The sequence below is a fragment of the Gymnoscopelus braueri genome (genome assembly GCF_963280865.1).
Source record: "Gymnoscopelus braueri genome assembly, chromosome: 13".
Taxonomy (NCBI): domain Eukaryota; kingdom Metazoa; phylum Chordata; class Actinopteri; order Myctophiformes; family Myctophidae; genus Gymnoscopelus; species Gymnoscopelus braueri.
Genome location: NC_137615.1, coordinates 11,307,418 through 11,333,799, shown reverse-complemented (window position 1 = coordinate 11,333,799; position 26,382 = coordinate 11,307,418). Strand labels below are relative to the sequence as shown.

At 44.7% G+C, this 26,382-nt stretch overlaps 1 protein-coding gene across 3 annotated transcripts in view; it reads left to right on the top strand.

Moving 5' to 3' along the window:
• The window catches only part of smg1 (SMG1 nonsense mediated mRNA decay associated PI3K related kinase), an 84,745-nt gene that overhangs the window by 52,290 nt on the left and 6,073 nt on the right, over positions 1-26,382 (top strand). For all 3 annotated transcript variants that reach the window (XM_080448473.1, XM_080448472.1, XM_080448471.1), the window contains 24 exons: positions 4,271-4,432; positions 5,384-5,622; positions 6,198-6,352; positions 6,772-6,994; positions 7,410-7,656; positions 8,019-8,248; positions 9,350-9,601; positions 10,627-10,765; positions 11,591-11,700; positions 12,366-12,584; positions 13,198-13,391; positions 14,056-14,228; positions 15,486-15,765; positions 16,563-16,835; positions 18,032-18,266; positions 19,306-19,532; positions 20,040-20,196; positions 20,823-21,012; positions 21,615-21,901; positions 22,829-23,038; positions 23,216-23,353; positions 23,505-23,657; positions 24,081-24,260; positions 25,891-26,118. In XM_080448473.1, coding sequence (XP_080304599.1) covers positions 4,271-4,432; positions 5,384-5,622; positions 6,198-6,352; positions 6,772-6,994; positions 7,410-7,656; positions 8,019-8,248; positions 9,350-9,601; positions 10,627-10,765; positions 11,591-11,700; positions 12,366-12,584; positions 13,198-13,391; positions 14,056-14,228; positions 15,486-15,765; positions 16,563-16,835; positions 18,032-18,266; positions 19,306-19,532; positions 20,040-20,196; positions 20,823-21,012; positions 21,615-21,901; positions 22,829-23,038; positions 23,216-23,353; positions 23,505-23,657; positions 24,081-24,260; positions 25,891-26,118 — 4,901 coding nt within the window. The remainder of the gene's footprint in view (positions 1-4,270; positions 4,433-5,383; positions 5,623-6,197; positions 6,353-6,771; positions 6,995-7,409; positions 7,657-8,018; positions 8,249-9,349; positions 9,602-10,626; positions 10,766-11,590; positions 11,701-12,365; positions 12,585-13,197; positions 13,392-14,055; positions 14,229-15,485; positions 15,766-16,562; positions 16,836-18,031; positions 18,267-19,305; positions 19,533-20,039; positions 20,197-20,822; positions 21,013-21,614; positions 21,902-22,828; positions 23,039-23,215; positions 23,354-23,504; positions 23,658-24,080; positions 24,261-25,890; positions 26,119-26,382) is intronic.

Below are 26,382 nucleotides of genomic sequence, written 5' to 3'. Positions count from 1 at the left end.
TAGTTCTCTAGTCACTTTTTAAATATTTACACTTTTTTACACACAGTCAAAGTTGTTACTCGTATATTAATAAAAGTTGTAGTTCAATCTGTTGTTCCTCCAAATAGTAGAGCGGATAGTAGGAACAATCGTTCACTTTGTGATACAAGCGTGAAAATTGGCATGAACATTCCTTTAGGTCAACTCTTTGACTTTTTTAATCGAGCCACTCAAAAATCCAAGATGGCGGCCATTTTTCAAGATGGCCGATACCTTAGTGGGCAGTTAAGTGATATGATGGTTTATTTGGTGATACAAGCATGAAAATTGGCATGAGCAGTCTCTGTGGGTCACTTGACAATACGCCACCCACAGCTACTTGAAATTTCAAGATGGCGGCCATTTTTCAAGATGGCCAACACTTTAGTGGAGCATTTAAGTTATATAATGGTTCATTTGGTGATACAAGCATGAAAATTGGCATGAGCAGTCTCTGTGGGTCACTTGACAATAAGCCACCCACAGCTACTTGAAATGTCAAGATGGCGGCCATTTTTCAAGATGGCCACCACCTTAGTGGACTAGTTAAGCTTAAGAAATCATTTAGTTGGTGATACAAGCATGAAAATTGCCATGAGCCGTCTCAAAAGGTCATTTGACAAGAAACCGCCCACAGCCACTTGAAATTTCAAGATGTCAATCTTTAAATGATACCTTTTCTCATAGAAATGTATTGGGTTCCTCAAAAAGCTCTGTCAAGAGAGGTTGTTTGACTGTGTTTTGTCTGACTCCTCGCCCACGACCTGTCCAGTTTGGTAAGACCTGTCAGGAGTTGCCTCCCACCGGCATAGCTCTCAGGGTTCACTGAGGTAGGCCTAAACAAGCTCCCTTACCACGACAAGGTAACAGTCACAAGGGAGGATATATATATATATATATATATATATATATATATATATATATATATATATATATATATATTGTTTTTTTTAAACTACTAACTAAAATACTAAGGGGTGGGGAAACAAAAAATAAGATGAATAAATTAGCACAGTTGTGGTGCTGATAAGCACAGTTGTGGTGCTGAACGGACAGTGCTCCAAAATTATGAGTAATGGCTAATACTGAATGGCAATAGCCACGGAACCATGACAAACGATACTAAGGAACTAAACTGAAAATGTGCTTCACTGTTAGATATGGCAGTGGAAGGCAGTGGAAGCAATGTTACAAAGTAACAACTGAAAATTACACAGTAATAGACTAGATAAAAAGTAAAACATGATGCGTTGATGTGACGAGGGGAAGCCGAGCCATAGGCCTCCACTTGAAAACACAGAGGACAACAGGGAATAACTCTGGCAAAATAAACATGCAAATAGGTTCTAGCAGGGGCAACTACATAGGCATGTGAAACTGAGTCCATATCTGAAGCAGTTACACCTTCCAGTACATGCCTTGGAGCACCCACATTTGGTCAACTCCCAACAACTCTCCGCAATAGGTGGAAGTGGAGTCCAGAAGACTTTCCACTTCTCGTCCTGTTCCACCCATCCCCAGTCAGATGGGCTCTGCATTTGTGGATGTCGCTTCAATGCCTGTCCCCACACGTATCCAGCCTCATAAGAAGCATGTTTGGCATGCTCTTTGAGTGCTGCTTGAGTTGGTGGGATCAAGTCATATTGTCTTTGCTTTCTGGCAAAGAGATCAAGCCTGGCCTCGTTCACAGTTGTGACATCGCTGGACCGGTCATACATTAGATCTTCTTGGCCTCTTGACATGGATATCTTTGGTATCTTCAGTGTCTTCAGCAGATGTAGATGCTCTCTTTTGGGCCCTTTCCAGCTCTGTGTTGTTGAACCTAAGTTTACAGCTTGAATTATATTTTGCTCTGTTTCTTGTCGATGTGCTTTCTATGCCATCACCTTCATCTAGTCGGGTTGGACTAAGTAAGATAGGCAGAGCATTGATCTTATGAAATAATGGAACATTTCTTGCAATGGTATCATAACCAGTACGATCGTGCTCTCTGTTGAATAAACTCGGCTGAATGAGTTTTTCCTTGGTGACCTGCTGACAAATTAAACATCTGTCCCAGTTAGTTTTCACAACTGTTATGATGGCTTCTGCCATGTCTGCAGCATAGGCAGAGGCCGAGGGTTTATCCTTTTACCACCTTTTACCAAGCACTTTGATGTATGGGATACAACTAAGTTCGTGCCTTAACCCTACACTTAGTTCGATCGTTCATCCAATGCCATTTAAATCCTGAGCGATCTGTACACCATCCGGTTAACTAAAACCCCATTAACCTTGGCTCGGCTCTCCCGTGCTGGCACAACCTGTCAATTCAGGTGCGGCTATCTAACTGTTTTGGGGTAAATTAGACAGCATTTGGGATACCAACTTTCAATTAGCTGACATTGAACCCCACTCTGAGTTTAACAGCAGTGATATATCACCAGTGTGCCCTGGTAGTGCAGATATTCACTCTTATCTAATCTATCTATGATCAACAAATCAACACAACTATATTGTGATGTGTTAAAAGTTGTTCTTTAGCATAATAATAATAATCGTATAATCGTCCTTAAAGAAAAAAAAACATAATTTTTTATGAGAAAATGTATCTTTTGAGGATCCAGGGGGCGGCCATCTTGAAAATAGAAATGTAAAGTGGCTGGGAGTGTTTTCTTGTCAAGCAACCCTTAGAGACTGCTCATGCCAAATTTAATGCTTGTATCACCAAATAAACCATTATATAACTTAATTGCTCCACTAAAGTGTTGGCCATCTTGAAAAATGGCCGCCATCTTGAAATTTCAAGTAGCTGTGGGTGGCCTATTGTCAAGTGACCCACAGAGACTGCTCATGCCAATGTTCATGCTTGTATCACCAAATAAACCATTATATAACTTAATTGCTCCACTAAAGTGTTGGCCATCTTGAAAAATGGCCGCCATCTTGAAATTTCAAGTAGCTGTGGGTGGCCTATTGTCAAGTGACCCACAGAGACTGCTCATGCCAATTTTCATGCTTGTATCACCAAATAAACCATCATATCACTTAACTGCCCACTAAGATGTCGGCCATCTTGAAAAATGGCCGCCATCTTTGATTTTCAAGTGGCTCGATTAAAAAAATCGATAAATGACCTCTAAAGATGATCTGTACCAAGTTTCACGCTTGTATCACCAAGTGAACGATTCTCCCGAAATATTGCTTTTATCCGCTGCACTAAAATTACCGGTAACAATTTACAAGCATCACAATAGTAGTAAACGCAAATCATGAGTGTTAAAATCTGTCAAACCTCCCGATAACTAAAAAAAGCAAGATTCTGCCAGGAGACCGCAGCATCCAACTGAGATGACAGAGCAGGTATTATTTACATGCAAGAATGGTTAATTTGGTCTCCTCTCTGGCAGTGTTAATTTCGTTGAGTAAGACTAAGACAAAAAATACTCGTCAACGAAGCTTTTTCAAAGACTAAGACTAAACGAAGACTAAATGAAACGTATCCAGTGAAGACGAAGAGTGAGACGAAAATATAATGGACACGTTAGTCAACGAATTAGACGAGACGAAAATGTTAGGGCGGGACGAATGGAGAAGAGATCCAATCAGAATTACTCTTTTTGTGGGACTAGTTGGGAAGGGATCCAATCAGAACGATCCTCATTGTTATGTTAGGTTGATCCACCCGGAAGCAGACCATATTAGGGCCAGCATGGACGCTGCAGGAACGCAACACAAATCACAACAAGCCGGCGCACGGGGTTACACGATACAGGAGGAGAAATATTTAGTTGTTTTTTTTAAATCGCATTAGTTATCGACGTGAGTCGCGTTATTATTCCCGTAATTTTAGTGTATTGTGCATCCCAAAAGAGAATTTATTAACCACGTTATGGTGCTGTAATGACTTACATTAACATCATAAAATAGCGTCTTTTTTGCTGGGGGATCACTTCCGCATTTTTCTTCTTCGATGGTGTAAACAATGACTATGTTGACTAAGACTAAAAGTCTAAAAGACTAAGACTAAACGACAAAGACTTAGACTAAAAGACTAAGACTAAAATTAAAAGACTAAGACTAAAAGACTAAGACTAAAAGACTAAGACTAAAATATTTTGATATTTAGTCGACTAGACTAAGACTAGACTAAAACTATTTCAGAAGACTAAAATGGGACTAAGACTAAATGGCGTGTTATTCAAAAGACTAAGACTAAGACTAAATCAGAATTTGCTGTCAAAATGAACACTGCTCTCTGGTCTTTCTACAGGCATCATCCCTCAGCTGTTTTCCCGTCTCAACCACCCAGAGGCTTACATCAGACAGAGCATCTGCAGCCTGCTGTGCAGAGTGGCTCAGGACTCTCCACACCTCATCCTCTACCCAGCCATCGTGGGCTCACTGTCCCTGGGAGGGGAGGCCCAGAACGCTGGTATGTGTATACAACCATATATGCAGGGGTGCACATAACTTCCAAATTCCGCAGATTTTCGCCGTTTCTTTTTCTCTCACGCCGTTTGGTGAAGCCCCCAAGGTTGGTGCCCTGTGCTGCGCTGTTTTTATCCGTCAGATTGGGACGTTCACGGCATATTTTTGCACCATTACGGTGCGTTCATCATCGGTGACGATCGAGTGCCTCTAACAGCCGCTGCTGGCTGCGTGCACGCAGCGAGGCAATGCGAGGCGATGCGAGACACGAGTGGCTGAGATGCGAGTGGCTTCAGGAAGTAAATTCCTAGCCTCGATCTCCAGGCTTTTATTTTTTATTTTTGCTAAAAAATAAAAGCTTGGAAATTCCTGTCCCAGCTGTTGGTACGCAAAAGCGCCTTGCGTCGTCTGATGTGCCACGCATTATTTATTTTGGGTGCGCATGCGCACCTGCGCACCAGTTATGTGCACCCCTGCATATATGCCAGACCTTAATACTAACACTTAAACCTAAAACAAAGTGTCCATCTCTTGTCTGGGTAGCTCAAGTCAGTAGAGCAATCGCATTTGGACCACAAGGTCCTGGGTTCGATCCCGGGCACCGCCAACTCGCCGCATGAGTAGCATTGCTTTGTACTGGGAGCTGATGGTTGCAGCAATCCATGTCCCAGGGATTTAGCGCAGGGAAAAGGGGATAGACACCCTCGTTCTCCAACCTACTATTTAACTATTTCTTGGAGAGGACCGTTTGTCACACTGTCATAGAATATATTTGTACATTTAGCTTAACAATTAAGCCCTTATACTTCGTCATACGACAAATATCGGACAATGTCACAGCACGTTACAAACTTGACTTTTTTTTGGAAGTTTAGAAAATATTACATTTTTACCTATAATGACATGCCCAAAATAAGGAACCTCAGTGGTTAATCAAATCACCACACCCCTGCAGGGAGCAAGCTGCCATCTGCCCTGCCCACCTTCCTGGGCAGCATGCAGGCGGAGGCCCTGGGTGAGGAGGACGACGACGAGCAGTCCGGCAGCCAGCCGGCGTCTCAGGACAGCGGCGGGCAGGCAGGCAGAGAGGAGCTGGCACCGCTCTGCTCCAGCCAGGACCAGGCCATGATGCACGACTGCTACAGCAAGATTGTAGAGAAGCTGTCCACAGCCAACCCCACCATGGTGCTGCAGGTAATAACTGCTTCCCACTGCAAAGCTACGCTTAAGCAATATTACACGAGAAGGTGCGCTTTACCATAATTATTGGTACGCAGTGACGCAGTTCCACAAACATCGCTGGAGACAGTGCCAATAATGATAGTAAAGAACACCCTCGAGTGTAATATTGCGATTATACAATAGTTACCATCAAAATATGTTACTATATTGTGGGGCAATTTGCTCTCAAAATGTGCAAAACTTTTTTTGCAAGTGTTATCTGTTATCCTGGAAATACTGTACATGGGGTCTGACGGAGACGACTAGTCCCTTTTTTACTCAGCCAATCCACTCCAGACCCATGGAGATGTTTGTGTGCTAGCAAATCTTTCCCCAAACTGAATCGGTACCACACATACCACCCTAACCCACACAAAACTTCACTGTTAGCTCAATCTTATGTGATTAAGATAATCACTAGAAATGTAAATATCCGCTATTTTGGATCGGCCATTTTCATTATTTTTGACATTGAAACACTGGTCTAGTATTAAGCTATTAACCTGTGTGTGTGTGTGTGTGTGTGTGTGTGTGTGTGTGATGAGCAGGTGCAGATGCTGGTTGGGGAGCTACGCAGGGTGACTTTGCTGTGGGATGAGCTGTGGCTGGGCGTCTTGCAGCAGCAGCACATGCACGTCCTGCGCCGCATACAGCAGCTAGAGGACGAGGTCAAACGTGTGCAGAACAACAACACACTGCGCAAGTGAGTTTCACTCGCATTAAAAGCCTGAGTTTTACTTAGTTGTGCACCTATACAGAAGAGTCTCTCAAGCCAGCAGAGTCTCCGCTTTGATTTGATTGAATTTCGCTTTAAAAATAAATAAATATACACAAATGTTCACGATTAAAACAATTTTTTAAACTCTACAAGCCGGCCCAAGTTCAAATCCAACCTAGAGCCTTTTGTTGGCATGTCATCCCCCCTCTCTCCCCTTCTTTTCCTGTCTATTGGCTATCAGAAAATGCCACAAAATAATAAATAAATACAAATAGGAGAAAAGAACATGACATATTAAACTAATGAATAGTTGGACTTTTAGAATTGTCTCTCAAACACTCTAAACACTCTCAAACAGTAACTAAATTGCCCCTCTGTTGTCCACGTGACCTTGTCCCCCTCAGAGATGAGAAGATAGCCATCATGAGGGAGAAGCACTCGGCCCTCATGCGGCCCGTGGTGTTTGCTCTGGACCACGTGCGCAGCATCACGGCCGCTCCCGCGGAGACGCCGCACGAGACCTGGTTCCAGAAGACGTACGGCGACGCGCTCGCCGCCGCCCTGGAGAGACTCAAGAACCCCCACAACCCAGCCAATCCTGCAAGCAGCTGGGCACCCTTCAAACAGGTGCGCCATTGTGCGGTTGGAGGGGAATTGTTCTTTTGTGGGCCAGGGCAAGAATTGGGACATGTCAGTGTGTGTGTGTGCATTGTATTTATCATTGTGGGGAAATTGTGTTGTTACAGCAGCAAGTAATGCACTGTAAAACGTGAGTGTTGATTTATCCGTTTGTAACTCTCAGAGTTAAATTAATCCTCAGCATTTTAGTGTGTACAGCTTAGAAAACATCTGAAGCCACAATGGAAAGAAGAAACATTTTGAAAACCCTAATAACATTTCTATCATCTAAAATAGAACAGACTTAATCCGTCCGCACAGCTGGGTGTTCCATGTGCGTTTTCACCTAGCATGTGCAGATTCCGCACTTTTTTGTTTTGCTGCTGCACAAGTATAGTGAAGTGTGTGTTTTTCTGGCGGTCAGGTCATGCTGAGCCTGCAGCAGCGGGCCCAGAAGCGCGCCAGCTACCTGCTCCGTCTGGACGAGATCAGCCCTCGACTGGCCTCCATGGCCGCCACGGAGATGGCCCTGCCCGGGGAGGTGTCTGCCACGGACACGGTCACCATCCAGAGCGTGGGCAACACCATCACCATCCTACCCACCAAAACCAAGCCCAAGAAACTCTACTTCCTGGGCTCAGACGGACACAACTACCCGTACCTTTTCAAAGGTGGGGAAGAGCAAGTGCAGCATCATTTCCAGACCAAAATCTTAAAAACACGTCGGCTTGATCAATGTAAAATAAATGTACGGATTGTCTCGATCTTACATTATCACATGGCTGGATGGTACTTAACCCACAGTATTTCAATGGTAAATTGCGAATCATACTTCAGGGTCAGATGACAATAAGATGCGATGCCTTGCCTATACTTAACTGAGATTGACACATGTTTCCCTGCTGTATATCTAGTTAAGAATTGATCAATGAACAATACAAACAAAGGCAATTATGTTACAATGAAAATTACTTTAGGAGAAACGTGTGTCAATGTTATGTTGCAGTCATAACCCCTCTATCTCCATTCTCAGGTTTGGAGGATCTGCACTTGGACGAACGCATCATGCAGTTCCTGTCCATCGTCAACACCATGTTCACCAAGGTCAACCAGCAGGAGCGGCCACGCTTCCACGCCCGACACTACTCCGTCACGCCGCTGGGCACGCGCTCCGGGCTCATCCAGTGGGTGGATGGAGCCACGCCACTCTTTGGCCTCTACAAGCGCTGGCAGCAGAGAGAGGCCGTGCAGCAGGCCCAGAAGGTCAAGGGTCATTCCTCTGTTTCTCTCACCCACTACCTCCTAGGTCTGAATGAAGATACACATTTAAATGGAAGTTACCTGCCAAGTCCCACTAAAACTATTTATTCGAGCCCTGCGCCCGGGCCCTTGTGTCCAGTGGTGTAAAAAGTACATTTTGTACTTGAGTAAAAGTAGCAATACTGCACTGTAGAAATACCCCGTTACAAGCAAAAGTCTGGAATTCAAAATTTACTTGAGTAAAAGTACAAAAGTATTGGTATCAAAATGTACATAAAGTACCAAAAGTAGAAAGTACTCATTATGCAGAATGTCCCATTTCACAAGTTTTCAAATGTATACAATGTATTAAAATCTTTTGAAAATAGCAGATCTACAAGCTCACAATGCGACGCATAGTGAGCTTGTAGGTCGGCTATTTTCAATTGGCCGAAATGTATATAGGGATGAAGTGGTTAATGTATGCGTTGTAGTAATAATCAAAATCAGCAAAGTAACTAGTAACTAGAGTATTCAAATAATTGTAGTGGAGTAAAAATACAATATTTGCCTCTGAGATGTAGTGGAGTAGAAGTAAAAGTACTGAACATTGGAAATACTCCAGTAAGTAAAAAAAAATCACACCCAGTGTGAAGTGGGCGGTGTGGTCACAGTGGTCATCACAGTGATGGAAGTTCACTTAAAGAAAAGTGATATTGTGGACCAACACCCCTAACTTAAAAAAAAACATAAATGTGTTTTTTTTAAGTGCATAGTCCTATTTATAGGGCTATGCACAATTGTCATGTTTCCCTAGCCAATCACAGTCCTGAATAGACTGTGATTGGCCAATCACGGTGCAGGGTTAGGGGGGTAGCACTGGTGGCCAATCACAGCGCAGGATTTGGTGTGCAAATATCCAAACCTCACATATAGGGGCGGTTTCACCGCCCAAAAATACCTCAAAATTGTAGTTCAGCACTTGAGGAAATGTACTTAGTTACTTTACACCATTGCTTGTGTCCAGGTAGCTCAAGTCAGTAGAGCGCCTGCCTTCTGGAGGTTCTGGGTTTGATCCCGCCAACTCGCCGTCTGATTTCCATGTGAATGTTCCTCTCCCAACAGGCCCAGGACTCATTCCAGCAGCAGGCCCAGCCACTTCCCCTGGTGCCCCGACCCAGCGAGCTCTACTACAGCAAGATCGGCCCGGCCCTCAAGGCGGTGGGGCTCAGCCTGGACGTGTCCCGCCGCGACTGGCCGCTGAGCGTCATGAAGGAGGTGCTGAAGGAACTCATGGACGCCACGCCGCCCAACCTGCTGGCCAAGGAGCTGTGGTGCTCCTGTACCACACCTAGCGAGTGGTGGAGGGTCACCCAGGTTAGACCCCGTTTCTTTTATTATTACGGAAGTTGACATTAAATGCATGTATTGTTCGTTTTTGTCAAAAGTTTAACCCATTAACACATTGAATGCCAGTCGCGTAGATCTACGCGAACCTATTTAAAGCCGCAGCGTGCCAGTCGCGTAGATCTACGCGAACCGCCGATTCCCATTGAAATTGCCCCAGGTGCACTTTCCGAATTTTTTTTTGATCCATTTCCGTTTCCGGTTTCCGGTCGGAAACAGAATTATTCGGGTTCCGGTTTTTTCGATCGTATCCGCTTCCTGTCTGGGATCCTGTTTAAAACTCGATTTTCTCGGTTGTTGTTTTTCTCCTCGCTGATCACTGTTTAGCGTTGATCGGCTGTATCTTCAAGATGGCGGCTCGCATTTGGAAACTGTTTTCGCTGGCCGTTTCTCACGGATCCGCTGTGTGTTTAGAACCAAATGAACGCGCACTTTTAACTTATTTAGCGAGGTCTGTGGCGACATGAAAAAAACAAAAAAACAACAATAAAACGCTGGCACTGGTGAGTACATTATGAGATTAAACTCTGGCATGGAATGTGTTAAGGCCTGAGTCCGATTCTTAAAATGTTTTCTAAATCCTAAACGATTTTTCAAAAATAGCAGATCTACAAGCTCATAGCGCGGCACTCGGTGCCGCGCTATGAGCTTGTATATCTGCTATTTTTGAATAGCCAAAGAAACCTAAAGTGACACAGATGCGTTCCAGGTCTAAATGGGTTAATTTGAGAGGGAGTATGTATGTATGTATGTATTGAGTTGTTGAATGTGGTGGCAGTGTATTAACAGCGGCTGCCATACTACGCATGTGTAAGAGTTGAAATACCATTCAATTATTTTAGAAAATGTGAACGTTCTTCTGGTTAATTTGATACATTTTGATTTGTTTTGTCGGCTCCTAAAATATGTTTTTCTGTCAGATTTCTAAGTAGGAATTAATGTGGGCACATCTTTTTGCTTGATGACATGTTGATGACATTGTCTTAAACCTTCAGTCCTACACCAGGTCCACTGCTGTCATGTCCATGGTGGGCTACATCATCGGCCTTGGTGACCGTCACCTGGACAACGTACTGATTGACATGACCACCGGAGAGGTGGTGCATATCGACTACAACGTCTGCTTTGAGAAAGGTCAGGGTTCCACTAAACTGAATTACATTCATGTGAGGAGTGTCTCATGTTTAACAGCAGGTATTTAGCTCACATTCTAAATAACCAACCACAGCAACACATTTTACTCTAATTTCATAGTATCATACATGCAAACAACTCGCTTTTCGGCCATTGTCGCTTTTTTTCCATGTCAACTTGGGTGTCTTACATGAATTGTCCAAATCCGAAGATATTTTGTTGTATGAGCATGACAGAGATAAACTACAAGTGTTAGTGCATTGAGTAAAACATTCTACTCTACTACCCAAATTGGGTGTAGACAAACGGATATTGCTCTTTGGTACAATGTTCTAATGATTCCATTGACATTTGCCTCTTGGCATTAAAGTTATGTATTGAAAATTACCTTATTTTGGTATATCGTCTCTGTTGTGTGGAAACCTCATATGTGCAAAACTTTGCAAAAGCATCATAAGTAGCAGATCAACAAGCTCAAAACATGTCTCTTCGCGCCGCATTTTGAGCTTGTAGATAAGCTACTTTTGATGCTTTTGTGTGACGCTGAAGTGGGCGTTAATTTACGAAAAAACACAAAGTTAATATATGGAGTAAGAGGTTTCTGCCCTACAGCAACGATATGCTTTAGTCTACAGTAAAAAGTACATGATGGAAATCTAAATTTTTAGATAAATGGGTGTGAGAATTGCCGAGTACCATCACTACAGGTAAACAAAGAAAAGCCTTTCTGTGGGGCACATAAGTTTGGGTGGAATTGAAGATTGTCATTTTGCAGCTCTTTGTGTATAGCCAATACTTAAGTTGATTCAATCTTTGTGTCAACAGGGAAAAGCCTACGTGTCCCTGAGAAGGTGCCATTTCGTATGACGCACAACATTGAGACGGCGCTGGGTGTCACCGGGGTGGAGGGCATCTTCAGACTGTCCTGTGAGCAGGTCAGTCACTCTACGCCGCCACCACCACCCTCGGCACAGTGCTGGAACACAAACAGTACAATTTACACACATTCTGATTTCTCACTATGTTTAATATTCAGAATACTACGACTGGCCCCAAATTAATATTACACTTGCTCGGCAGGTTGCTTTTCATAATTTCAATATTCAGATGCTTTTTTTTAAATATCTATATAAATAATTGAATAGCTGATGAGGAGTGTATCTGCTGTCAGTCCACTCTCATGGCATCTGCTGCTGGCAGTTTGTGGGTGATTCAGCTATTGTTTTGTGGGAGTGACTCATCGTTGTCCCCTTTCGCTAAATGGACTTGGTGATCTTTATAAATACCGTACTTCACCTGTTTACAAAACTGCTTCATAATGATAATGGGAAAAACTAGCATAAACTTGCCATAAACTGAGATTTGCAGAATGTTTATACGTTTGCATATAGATTATCAAGAGTAGACTACAGGTTTCTCCGTGACTTTCACTTTAATTTCCTCTGTGTACAAAAGTGACGCAGTTTTTCATGCATGGGAAAGGAAAAAAAAACAAGCAAAGGAACTTGATTAGATTTATTAAGGAGTATTCTGATATTACTTTGGAAAATGCACAGGATGTCCAAAGCCTAAAAAAGCAGGTGTGGTGTTTGCTTTGCAGGTGGTGCAGATGATGCGTCGGGGCAGAGAGACTCTGCTGACGCTGCTGGAGGCCTTCGTCTACGACCCGCTGGTCGACTGGACCGCCGGGGGCGAGGTGGGCTTCGCCGGAGCCGTGTACGGAGGCGGGGGCCAGCAGGCCGAGAACAAGCAGAGCAAGAGGGAGATGGAGAGGGACATCACTCGTTCCCTCTTCTCCTCTCGTGTTGCTGAGATCAAGGTGAGACTTTCTGGATTTATTCAAAGATAAACTAAATTGTAGCAGCTTTAACCACATGAAACCCTAGCGTCCCTTTTCTGGGCTTGACGGACATTGGGGCGGAAATAGGCGAACGTTTGGCAAAAATAGCAGATCTACAAGCTCACACCGTGTCACAATGTAACCTGTTGTGAGCTTGTAGGTTGGCTATTTTCGGCAAAGACCTTTGGTGTAGAGGTTAAAAGGGTTGGGGCCTTTTTTAACCTGTGGGACCCCGGTGGGACCCCGGTTAATGAAGTAACGTGTGGGACCCCGGTTAATGAAGTACCGGTATGTAAGGTTTAAGTGGTTAACCCATTAAGACCTGAGGCGATTCTTAAAAATGTTTTCTAAATTCTAACAGTTTTTTGAAAAAAAATCTGAAAAATATTTTTTTACGATTTTTCAAAAATAGCAGATCTACAAGTTCATAGCGCGGCACTCGGTGCCGCGCTATGAGCTTGTATATCTGCTATTTTTGAATAGCCAAAGACATCTAAAGTGACACAGATGCGTTCCAGGTATCAGGTTAAATCACAACTCCACAAAAACGTTTGATGAAGGCAAACCCTTTTCCTCCGAACGTTGCCTTCAGGTGAATTGGTTCAAGAACCGCGAGGAGATGCTGGCCGCGCTGCCGCAGGTGGAGGAGGCGGTGGAGGAGTACCTGGCCCAGCAGGAACTGCTATGCCAAGCGGAGAAGATGCAGGCCAAGCTGCTCGAAGAGGTGGCCTTCCTGGAGGGCGCCGAGAACCGAACGGACCACCTCATCCTCACCCTAGAGCAAAGGTTCGGAAAACAATGTCTCTGGCTTTGTTGCACTGTTAGTATAAGATTAGATATACTGCAGTGCAGTGGTGGAAAGTAACTAAGTACATTTACTTAAGTACTGTACTTAAGTACAATTTTGAGGTATTTGTACTTTACTTGAGTATTTCCAATTTTCAGTACTTTTACTTCTACTCCACTACATCTCAGAGGCAAATATTGTACTTTTTACTCTACTACAATTATTTGAAAACTTTAGTTACTAGTTACTTTTCAGATATAAACTATGATATAATGAAACATACATTAACCACTTTAGCCCTATTTTATACCTAGGCTATTTGAAAATAGCAGATCTACAAGCTCACAACGCGTCGCATCGCGACGCGTTGTGAGCTTGTAGATCGGCTATTTTCAAATATTTAGTACTTTTACTTTTGGTACTCGAAGTACATTTTGATGCCAATACTTTTGTACTTTTACTCAAGTAAATTTTGAATTCTAGACTTTTACTTGTAACAGAGTATTTTTATATTGCAGTATTGGTACTTTTACTTAAGTAAAGAATTTGAGTACTTTTTCCACCACTGTGGTTAAATACCACCTACCCAACCACTGCAGATGTGCTAGATATATTATATTTCTGAGATTATTAAAAAAAAAACACGTTTGAACGTCTGTGTAGGTACTCTGACCACACCCAGCTGCAGTCACGCCAGCGGACGGTGCAGGAGGCCATCCAGGGCAAGCTGTCTGACCTGGACCAGTGGATCTCCCAGTACCAGGCAGCTTTCTCCAGTCTGGAGGCCACGCAGCTGGCCAGCCTGCTGCAGGACATCAGCAGCCCCATAGACCTCGGTGAGATACAGTGATACTTCTGATATGGCTCTCCTTGCAAATGAACATGATCGTGGTTTGGAGCTCCACTAGGCTTGTCACAGTAGGGGGATTTAACTATTGGTGCGCAGGCCTACATGTCATATTCTGCACATCCTTATTGTTGGCCTACTGTGAACGCTGGTGAAGCTGGTCATGGGTTGAATTCCAAACGTGACTTCCTGTCATGCCTCCCCTACTCTGTCTCCTTTTCAACTTTATAAACTTAATAAAATAAATCGTACATGAGCAGTAAACTATACCCAATAAAATGAAGAAATGATGATGATTAAAAAGGTAAGATTATTACGGTAAATAGGTTATGCAAGCAGGTAAGCTTCTTTGTAATTCTCTGATATCAGAAGCTAAAATGAGTGAGCTGAGCTTCCTTCCCTCTCTCTCGCTCTGACCATCTTTCCATCTAGTCTCCCTCCACCCAGTGGTGTAAATAACTAAGTACATGTACTCAAGTACTGTACTTAACTCGTTCACTGTCTGAATTATTGCTGGCCGCGTTTGCCCACTGCCAGAGATTTTTAATTGAAAAAAAAAAGTACTCGGGAGCCGAGATACATAATTTTTAAGTTAACAAGGAAGTGGATGGGAGTCTAGATCTTCGAGTAAATTTTTTTTTTTAAACTTCTTTTTTTTGAAAAAAAATAAATTACTTTTTTTACGTCAGTGGCAGCATTGGTAAACGGGAATTATTACGTCAGTGGCAGTGAATGAGTTAATTAACATTTTTAGGTATTTTTACTTTCTTCAGTATTTACAATTTTCATTACTTTAACTTCTAACCCGCTACATCTCAGAGGAAAAAAACGTTTTACTCCACTACAATTATATGAAAACTTTATCTACCGTACTAGTAACTTACCTTGTAGATTTTGATTATTATTACAAAACACACTACTAACCACTTCAGCCATATACAGTATATGTATATATGTATATATATATGTGTGCCATTTGATAATAGCAGATCTACAAGCTCACAATGTGACGCATTGTGAGCTTGTAGATTGGCTAAAGATTTTTTAACTTGGGAAATGGGACATTCTGCTGCGCAATGAGTACAATTACTTTTGATACCTTTTTATATATATTTCTCCTTCTTCTACTCGTAACAGAGTATATCTACATTGCAGTATTGATACTTTGACTTGAGTAAAAACATGCAAGTACTTCGTCCACCACCGCCCTCCACCTCAATATCTCTCCATCGCTCCGCTCTGCCAGGTCCTCCCAGCTACGTGCCGGCCACGGCCTTCCTGCAGAATGCCGGCCAGGCCCACCTGATCAGCCAGTGTGAGGGTCTGGACGCGGAGGTGAGCGCTCTGCTGCAGCAGCGCCGCGGGGCCCTGCGAAGCTGCCTGGAGCAGCTGCACAGCTACGCCACGGTGGCCCTGTTGTACCCGCGTGCCACGCTGCTCCGCCACCGCGCCCACCAGTGGAAGGCCTGGATGGAGGAGCTGATGCCAGACATGACCGTGGACCACTGCCAGCTCATCTACAGACAGTCAGTAGTCACACAACTAATATGGACCGGGTCGTCCGTTAACCGTCTTACTGTAATTATGATTAATTTAACCCATTAACACATTGATTGCCAAGATTATTTCAGATTTTTTGCAGTTTTATGCCAGAGATTTCTTCATTGAGAAAAAAAAAGTACTCAAGAGCCGAGATACAGAATTTTTAAGTTTTAAGTTAACAAGGAAGTGGATAGGAGTCTAGATCTCCTTGGTCTTTGGGTAAAAAAAAAAGATCAAGTTAACTTGATCTTGGCAATCAATGTGTTAAGACCTGAGGCCGATTCTAAAAATGTCTTCTAAATCCTAACCGTTTTCTGAAAAACCTATGTTGCTGTATCAGTGGTAATGCATTAATGGGTCTGTCCCTTAATTATATATTCAATATTTTTCAAAAATGGCAGCTTGTATATCTGCTATTTTTAAATGGCCAACACTCGAATCTAAAATGGCACAGATGCGTTTTAACGGGTTAATTTTAGGACATATTTTCTATTAGAATCCTGTCATAAAGGGGAGCAGACAGGTTAAAGGTTTCCACAATAAATTATCTTTATTTGATTTGAGAAATATTTGACATTTTAATTTAATTAAAACTTTGAGCTCCACTGACATGGCAACATATGTTTTTCAGAAAACTGTCTCATGTCTTGATGGGTTAAATGGAATAGATTTATATTGTAGTCTATTATTTGCTCTTACAGTCCACTCCATAATGAGCTCGTCACACTTTCTAAGTGAGCAACAGTGATGCCAACACCTCCCTCCTCCTCTATCCATCCAGATACGAGGTGCTGTTCGCCCCCCAGCCCCCCGCGGCCACCTGCCAGTTCCTATCGAGCGCGGAGCTGGCCCTGCAGCACCAGGCGGCCGACACCAACGGCCGCGTGCTGCGCCAGGCGGAGCGGCTGAAGGCGGAGGGCACCACGGCCCATGCCTGCGAGGAGCAGCTGCAGGAGATAGAGCGCTGCATCGCTGTCTTCTTGCGGGAGAACGGAGAGCCGGGCTCACTCAGCTTGGCCGGCATCATCACCTCGGCACTGTGTTCGCTCACCAGGTGAGCAGAAGGGGAATGAGTGTAAAAAAAATCTTCGGGAAACTGTCATTTGGAATCTGTGCCTGTTATTTTTGACTAACGTGTATCATTGTACATTTAGACCTTCATCCCTGTTCAGAGCTATTAGAGGGATAGTTCACCCACAAAATGACTTTTTTTCTATCGTGTAGTCATCCCATGGAGACTTGAATTCATGGATATTTTTAGTTTTTGTCGCATTCCTAAGCCAATACTGTAGTTTGATGTTAGCGGACCGGTAGGCAGCGGTTCCGGTAGGAGACACAAAGGAGACTCTTTGTGTCTCCTACCGGAACCGCTGCCGGTCATCAAAATCATTGGCTTAGGAATGCGACAAAAACAAAATAATATCCATGAATTCAAGTCTCCATGGGGTGACTAATTGATAGAAAAAAATGATTTTTTTGGGGGGGAGAACTATCCTTTAACACATTCCATGCCAGAGTTTAATATCATAATGTACTCACCAGTGCCAGCGTTTTATTGTTTTTTTGTTTTTTTCATGTCGCCACAGACCTCGCTAAATAAGTTAAAAGTGCGCGTTCATTTGGTTCTAAACACACAGCGGATCTGTGAGAAACGGCCAGCGAAAACATTTTCCAAATCCGTGCCGCCATCTTGAAGATACAGCGGATCAACGCTAAACAGTGATCAGCGAGGAGAAAAACAACAACCGAGAAAATCGAGTTTTAAACAGGATCCCAGACAGGAAGCGGATACGATCGAAAAAAACGGAACTGGATCAAAAAAATTCGGAAAGTGCACCTGGGGAAATTTCAATTGGAATCGGCGGTTCGCGTAGATCTACGCGATTGGCACGCTGCGGCTTTAAATAGGTTCGCGTAGATCTACGCGACTGGCATTCAATGTGTTAATCACTCCATGACTGGGTCAAATAACTGGCAACTGTAAGCCAACAAAATGACCATAATGTCCATAAAACATAAAACTCTCTCTTGATACTCCCCCATCTCTCTGACGTTCTCTCAACTCTCCCTCTTATGTCCCCATCTCTGACTCACGCCCTCTCTCTCTGAGACTCCTGACTCTTAAATCTCTCTCACTCTCGCTTACCATCTCTTGACTCTTCTCCCTCTCTCTGTGACACTCTCCATTTGTCTGACTCTCCTCATCTCTGGCTCATAATTACATGATTACTCTGACCCTCTTTCTCCCAGGCGTAACCTGGTGATGGAGGGCGCGGCGGCCAGTGCCGGTGAGCAGCTGGTGGAGCTGACGTCCCGCGACGGCGCCTGGTTCCTGGAGGAGCTGTGCAGCATGAGTGGCAATGTCAGCGCCTTGGTCACGTTGCTGCAGCGCTGCCAGCTGCTGCCCCACGACCTGGATCTGCCTGCCCCCACACACACCACCCAGGCGGTCTACTTGGCCAACGCCGTCTACACCTGTCTCCAGGTGGGTGTCAAGCACGCCGAGCCCCTGATCGGAAGTGGATTGAACCTAGCCCGTGAGGTTCAATTGCTAGGTTATAATTGACTTAAAGTTCCATCAGTTCAGGATGGAAGATGCAAAAATGCAGTTCATATGACTTCCTGACTGCTCAACGTGTTAGTGTATGTAGGCACAGGGCCATAGTGATATTGTGGGTTTGGAATCCACATCTATCTCACAGCAATCTGGGAACCCAAATGAGAATGAAAAACAGCGCCCTCTGCTGTTTGTACTATCATCTTGGCTCTGGGACAATGACAACGTAGCACCCGTGCGCAAAGGAAACCGGGGTTTTGGTCTGCCTTCAGCTTTCACTTCCGGTGGTGCCACTATGTTTTCATTCCCACTAACAATATTTCTACACGGAACACTAACACCACTTCTCCCAGAGAACATGGATCGTTTTGGTTATAAGCCCACTTGTTTCTATGATGAAAGAGTAAGTTAAAATGTGAATATCTTTCCGTGGTTTTGTCTGCTCCGCGGACGCTATTGTTAAATTAGTTTGGGTTTGTTTCGAGGGGGAAAGATCGACGGACACGTGAATCCCGCCCACTAAATTTGATTGGGTAAAGCGCGGCCTGCTTCCTGATCTGAAGGCACGCCCACTTGTAGCCCAGTGCGTACATGTTTTGACGAGCCTTCACGACAGATTCCAACGCAGAGCAGAATCTGTTCTTGAGAGATTAATCTCACAGTAATATACAAGATAAGTTAAAACGCCCTAACAATTGTTAAATTTAATCAGAAAATGGACTTCCCCTGTTGACACCAGAGTATTTTGTTTGCATCTGTCAAAAACGTTTGATACTGACAACCCCACTGATGTAAAACATTGCTTTTTTTGAGCGGTAGAAAATCTACTCGGTGAATTGTACCAAACTGCCTGTAGTACAGTATTATGTACTGTAGTTTCCAATGAAAACACGGGGATCACTTAGTCGTACGACTGTGCCACGCAATGGAAAATAAACGCATGTCCTCCTCGTGATGTTCCCCGCAGGAGCTGAACACCAACTTCCGTCAGATCATCTTCCCCGAGGCGCTGCGCTGCATGCTGAAGGGGGAGCCCACGTTGGAGGCCATGCTGGCCGAGCTGGAGCAGCTGGTGGAGCAGTGCTCGGACGGGCTCAGTCTGCAGGGCCTGGCCGACGGCCTGCATGCCAGCCTGCGCTCCGCCGCCATGGGCCTCGACCAGGACTCCCACGCTCACTGCCTCCACATCACAAGGTAGGCCTCGGCTCTTAAAAGGATCCCTGGCAAAAAACGCCTCTCTTTTTTTTGTTTTTAGTCCTGAGCTCCTAACTCTCTGGCACCTACATTTTGTTTTTAAAATACAAAATAACTATCCTTTTTTTTGTCATGGCTGGTATGGTAGACTTTACCACTTGAGCCCTATTTTATACTTTGTTGTATGATAGTATCATGCAGCGAAAATAGCAGATCTACAAGCTCATGTGTGGCAAAGCACCCTGTTGTGATCTTATGCATCTTCTATTTTCACTATTTGGGAAAATTTAGGAAACGTTTCACCTATAATGACTTGCCCAGAGTAGGGACGCCTATGGTGGTCAACACAGACCATTCCATTTTACCTGGCTTCCACATACAACACTCTGCAACTGAAGAAGTGTCATTTCTTTTTTAGAAGCGTGTATGTAGTTGGTGTGCCTGTTGGGCTTCCGTCAAAAGCCTGGCATCAGAGTTTCAGTGGTGTTTGTTTGTTTGTGTGCTCAGGATGCTTCGGGCCCAGTACTCTGAACTCATCCAGCCCCGCAGCATGGACGGACCAGCACAGGACACGCCCAAGATGTCCGCAGGCCAGATGCTGCTGGTGGCCTTCGATGGCATGTTTGCACAGCTGGAGACCGCCTTCGGACAGCTCACTGAGAAGGTAGCGCCCGCATAAAGATGAAACCGTATTGATCGTCGATGGAGTTCTTAGTCCAGAATCCACCCAGAATGAATGTGTGCCCAATTATGTCTCCATCTTAGATATTGCTTGTCATTTCTTCGCTTTCTGGTTGGTATATTTACTTGTCCTATTAAACCCACACCTGAAGGACAAGGGAGACTAAATGGCAGTTGAACTAATAATACAGACCTTAAATGGCATGGTGTTATTTATTTGGACATGTATGTGATTCATAGTCTTTTTATTATCCAATTTCCTCGAGCATTTTATTATCCAGTTTATGGTTCATCCAGTAATATCAATTCATAAGGTCTTCTATTATCCAATATCCTTGGCACTAACATACTTTCAGAGCACAAAGGATATTGGATTAATCCCATGTATTGGAAATGCTGGAAACATTACTTTAACCCACCTGTAAGAAAGTCCTCCATAAGATACCCTGGTTAACACTACAGAAAACTAAATCCGTTTAGTTTGGATGTCGCAACAATTTTGGACTTCTGAACATCACTCTTCGTTAAACAGGGTTTTGAGAATACATGAATAAAACCGGACCCTTCTACCATTGCGCTCCCTCCAATGCGTCCGTGTGTGTCTTTCAGCTGAGTTCCCTGGAGGTGCCGTCGGCCTGGAGGAAGGTGGATGTGATCAGAGAGGCGCGGGCGGCCCAGGTGCATTTCTTCGACAGCCTGTCCCAGAGGCAGATCCTCGAGGAGGTCTTCTTCCTCAAGAGGCTGCAGACCATCAGGGACTTCTTCAGGCTCTGTGCCTCTTTCTCACAGACCCTGTCCGGTAACTACCCCCTATACTTTACCCCCTATAGGGCATAGCAGTGGTGGCCATTTTCTGGTTCCACTTCAAAATAGTCAATGCATTTTTCCCATTGACATTTCCAAAAATATTTATATCAATTCATTTAAGCCTAGAATCAAGCCATCCAGGGTCCTGGTGAATCATGACCATTAAACATTTTTTTCTGTGATTTTTAAAAATTTTATATTTAATTATATGATATACTATATTTAATAAATACCCTTTGTTTTGCCGTTTTCAAAAAAGTTTTTTCACAGAATCAAACGTTTTATGGTCATGATTCACCAGGACCCTGGATGGCTTGATTCTAGGCTCAAAATAATTTATATAATTTTTTTTGGAAATGTCAATGGGAAAAATGCATTGACTATTTTGAAGTGGAACCAGAAAATGGCCGCCACTGCTATGCCCTATACTATGTTATGATGACATGTACTTCAAGAACACGTTCTGATCTCTAACATGTGTTGTGTAGCATATTGAGAATATACTCCCGGTAGTCTACTTTTATCTTGCGTGACTTAACGTGACTTCTGCCTGACACTGTCGGACACTAAACGCCCCCTTTTGTCCTCCCCCAGGCACCTGCCCTCCAGGAGCGGAGGAGCCCTCTCCCTCCAACGGGCCCCTAGGCCTGGGGAAGCCCCTGTACCGGGGCTCTGGAGCCACAGCGGCCCCCAGCGTGGCGGTGGTGAGCGAGGAGCAGATGACGCGGCCCATCAAGGCCTTCACGGCCGAGTTTGTGCGTCAGATGCTGATGGGGCTCCCGACGCAGGCCCTGGGTCTGTCCCTCTGCAGCACTCTGTCTGCCCTGGGCCTGGACCTCGTGGCCCAGGTGGAGGCCAAGGACTTTGGAGCTGAGAGCAAGGTGAGACCATTGCATGTGTATATACATGTGTTTTGATGAGGGTTAAGCTTTTCACTGAGGTTTCGCTTCCACTGTACGGAGAGACTATTTTGGTAGCCTGGTAAACCCTCCCTCCGGAAATCTCATTTCTATTTGATTCCAGGAGTGAGTCTGGCCTGATAGCCCATTGTGGGGGTTTCTAGTGGAATTACCAACTAACCGAGCCTATCAGCGTCGTCGCACATCGTTCTGTGATTGACAGCGACAGTTGGCCAATCAGGTGGCGAGTTCGAGTGAGCCCAAAACACGAACGGCAGCCATCTTTTTCTTGTCCACTATATTCTCCGCTATTTTTTTACTTCAAAAAGCTCTCTAACTTCTATGTTGAGGCACGGAATTTACTTATAAGATATCGTTTGGATAGAATTTAGTTGTTTAACTTCATATATGGGTCAATTAATCATGACAAAGCCTATTTAAAAATAAAAATTTAGAGAACCGGTAGGGGCGGGCAGTGACACCCATGTATCCGAATAAGGCAACCCATTTTGGGCTTGGCCGTCTCAAAAGTCCCGTTGCGTCACATTAGACTGGTGAACTGCTGATTGGCTGAAGGGGAAAAATTATCATTGGCTGAAGGGGTTGTCAGTCAACGGTATTACTCCCGCCCAACTCCAGCCCACAGCCAATATTGCAGAATGGGCTATCAGGCCAGACTCACTCCTGGAATCAAATAGAAATGAGATTTCCGGAGGGAGGGTTTACCAGGCTACTATTTTGGTGAACAAGAAGTGAAGCAAGTGAATTCAAAGAGTTGCCAAACTATTTACATTTTAAATCCTTAACTGCCAAAGAAGTCGCTGCTATAGACTAGTGGAATTGACAGGCTAATCAACCAATGCTGTCCTCTCGTACAAGTTTACAAGCTGTTCCCTGTGTCCTGTGCAGGTGTCCCTGGATGAGCTGTGTAAGAAGGCCATGGAGCAGGGCATGGCGTCAAGCCGCATCTCCCAGCTGCTGCTGAACCGAGCCACGGTGCTGGCCTCCTCCTATGACACCGCCTGGAAGAAACTGGACCTTGTCCGCCGGCTGGATTCCAGCCTGGACGCAGCCAAGGTCAGCCTGCAGAGGACCCAGCTGCACATCGCCATGTTCCAGGTGAGATGGGGCTGAGAAAGTTGCATGCTTGTGTGTGTTAATGTGTTCCTTTGCTATGATTTCTGGTCACTTTCCAAAACTGATGACTTCAAAGGTCGCCTCACGAGCTCACACAGGCAAAGGAACTTTGTAATCGAACGCCATGTTTAGCTTCAACGTTGCGTTTCTCTCCTCCAGTGGCAGCACGAGGACGTCCTCGGGCCCAGGAACCAGCCGTTGAGCGTCAGCCCTCCCCCTCGCTCCATCATCCTCAGCAACATGAAGAAGAAGCTCTACAAACTAAGCCAGGATGAAGCGGCCATCGCAGCCGTGCAGGTCGGCATCACAACCACCCGTAACATCACATTCGCATCCCGGCCATTTAGAAGATGCGCGGATTCACAAATGATTGGTGTGAGATTGAAAGCATTCAGTTCCTCAACAATCAAACGGATCTCCCCAACTGTTCCTTCTGTGTTCTTCTCAGGAGAAGCTGGCCTCCCTGGAGGCCAGCATCGAGCAGCGTTTGAAGTGGGCCGGAGGAGCCAACCCGGCCCTTGCCCCCGTGCTGCAGGACTTTGAGTTGACCATCAGTGAGCGACGGGCCATGGTGGCCAGAGAGGGCCAGCGGACCAGCCAGGTGTGTAGCACACAGGTTTTCTATTCAGTGTGAACATTCCCACTGCCAAACAATGTGAATGACATACGTTGTACAAGAAAAAGAGGTTGCACATCCTGACAAACTGATCAAGGCAGGTAAAAATGTAGTCTGCACACAGTAGAGTAACTTGCTAACAGTCACAATTACCTATGTAGCCCATAAAATCCAACTGATTCAGTAGTGGGGTCAGTAAATTCATTTTGCCCACTAGCCACTGTGACTAGTGGGTTCACAAAAAAAAATTCATCCACAATCTTGTTTTTATTGATTCTTTGAACGAAGGTCAATTACTTGCTGGAGTGGATGATGAATACACATTTACCAACCTTCGTGGTGGTGGCTATTTGTTGTTGGCTATTTGCTGACAGATCGACTAATCTTCCACCTGCCTCTTGTCTCTAGGTTACCTTCCTGTGCTCCACTATCCTGAACTTCGAGGGGCTTCGCACGCGGACCCCCGAGGCGCTCAACATGGACGCGGCGCTCTTTGAGCTGCTGAAGCGTTGCCAGCAGACCTGCTCGTACGCCGCCCAGTTCAGCAGCACCGTGTCTCCCCTGGAGCTCCAGCTGCTGCATAGACTGGTGAGTTTAAACCAAGCTCCCCAGAACCGCATTTAAAATGCTACTGTGCGTGCCGTGTGTCTACCGTTTGAAACCCTAGTGCGCCTGCTCGGTGCTCAAGTCTTCCGCATTTCAAATCAAGAAAAGGAGGAAGTAGAGTGTTCTTCAGGGTGCTTCAAACGCTGATGAGCAACTTTCATTCAAATGAATAGGTGGGGGGCGGGGCAGTCCGCCCTCTAGATATATTATAACTCTATGGTTTAAACTTCCGTCACCGTCTTCAGCTTTATTTGCTGGGTTCCTATGCAAAGGCGACTGGGACATAGATTCTTGAACAGTGCGTCTCATAAAGTTGTCACAGCCAATTCCTTGTTTAGGTCAGTCTTTTGTTACAGCGTGGCAACGAAGGGGCCATAATATCTCGCTATGTATTTCTGTTGTACCCAGAAAAAATAAGACCAGTCACTACACAGCTCATGCTGCAATGTGCATACAGCCAGCTACGCCAATCACAACTCGGCAACATTTGCACACATACAGTAGCTCACGTTAGGACATCAGTGGTGATGTTGTTCAAGATGTATCATTGTAGCCCAATGGAAAAGGATGAAGGAAAGCAATTCTCCCACAGCAGTAAGACTGAAGAAATGTTTTCAATTGACATTTGAAGATGAGAGCAGGGTTTTATATGTAGGGGGAAGCGTGCCAGTTAGCCAGATCATTAATTTAGCCAACTGTCTGAAAGCTGTTTGAATTGCACAGGGATGTCATGCCGTGATTAGACTTTGCGTCTTGTTTCTGCTATGCCAAGTAATAGCCTTGGGAACCAATGGCTTCATGCTGAGTGCCAAGCAGGGAGGCAATGGATACCTTTTTTTTTATTTTTATTTTTTACACATACAGCTCAGATCTTTAGATACATTATTTGCATAATCACATATTTGGTCCATAGGGGTATATACACAGCATTCAGCTGATCTATAAGGTTGCATAGTTACCATTTTTTGGATACCATTTTTATAGTCTTTGGTTTGACTTGGCCGATGCCACGTGTTCCCTGAATATTCTTTCAGTGAGCAGCAGTAGCTCATGACATCAAGTTAACGTTTAACACATTCCACGCCAGAGTTTAATATCATAATGTACTCACCAGTGCCAGCGATTTATTGTGTTTTTTTTTTTTTTTTCACGTCGCCACAGACCTCGCTAAATACCTTAAGATCGCGCGTTAAACTGTTTGTAGACACACAGGGTAGCTGTGTGAGTGGCCCAGAGAAGACCGTTTCAATCGGCGATCGTCCATTTTGAAGTTGTCGCGGTTTATGTTAAACAGCGATCAGCGAGGAGAAAAAAAACTCAGAGATAATGGAGGATTAGGGGAAGATTTAGAGCGGACGCGGGTGGGAGCGAAAATCTCCGGATACGGATATTTCCATATCCGGGTGTGCCACAATGAAATGTGTCACTGCGAACGAGGCCTACAATGAAATGTGAACCTGCGAGAAAAAAAAAGACCACTTCGCGTAGATCTACGCGACTGGCATGCTGCGCAATTAATTAGGTTCGCGTAGATCTACGCGATTGGCACGCAATGTGTTAAAGTCCAGTGAGTCTGTAACTTAACTGCTCCCAACTCCCTCCCTGCCCCCAGAGTCCAGCTCTAGACCTGCCCATCGGCAGCGCAGACTGGCTGGTCTGTGCCCAGAAGCAGCTGAACCAGGAGCTGAGTGGCCAGCGTGCGGCCCAGGAGGAGCGGGACCAGCAGCTGGACACCTGCGGAGAGACCCTGCAGCTGCTGGTGGACTCCATCAAGGGCATCCTGTCTGTCCACAACCGGCAGCTGGCGGATGTCAAACACCTCCTGCGTGCCATGGCTAAGGTATGCATTCATATTGTCTGCAGCAAGCACAAAGGACTCGGTGACAACACCACAGCTGCACAGATCGTATTTGGGATGCTAGGATTCATGTCGTTAAAGGATTAGTTCACTCCAAAAAAGGTGTCTATCAATTAGACACACCCCATGAAGCCTTGAATTCATGGATTTCTTTTTTTTTTGCCATTTAACACATTGACCGCCAGAGGTTAATCTCATAATGTACTCACCAGTGCCAACGTTTTATTGTTGTTTTTTGTTTTTTTC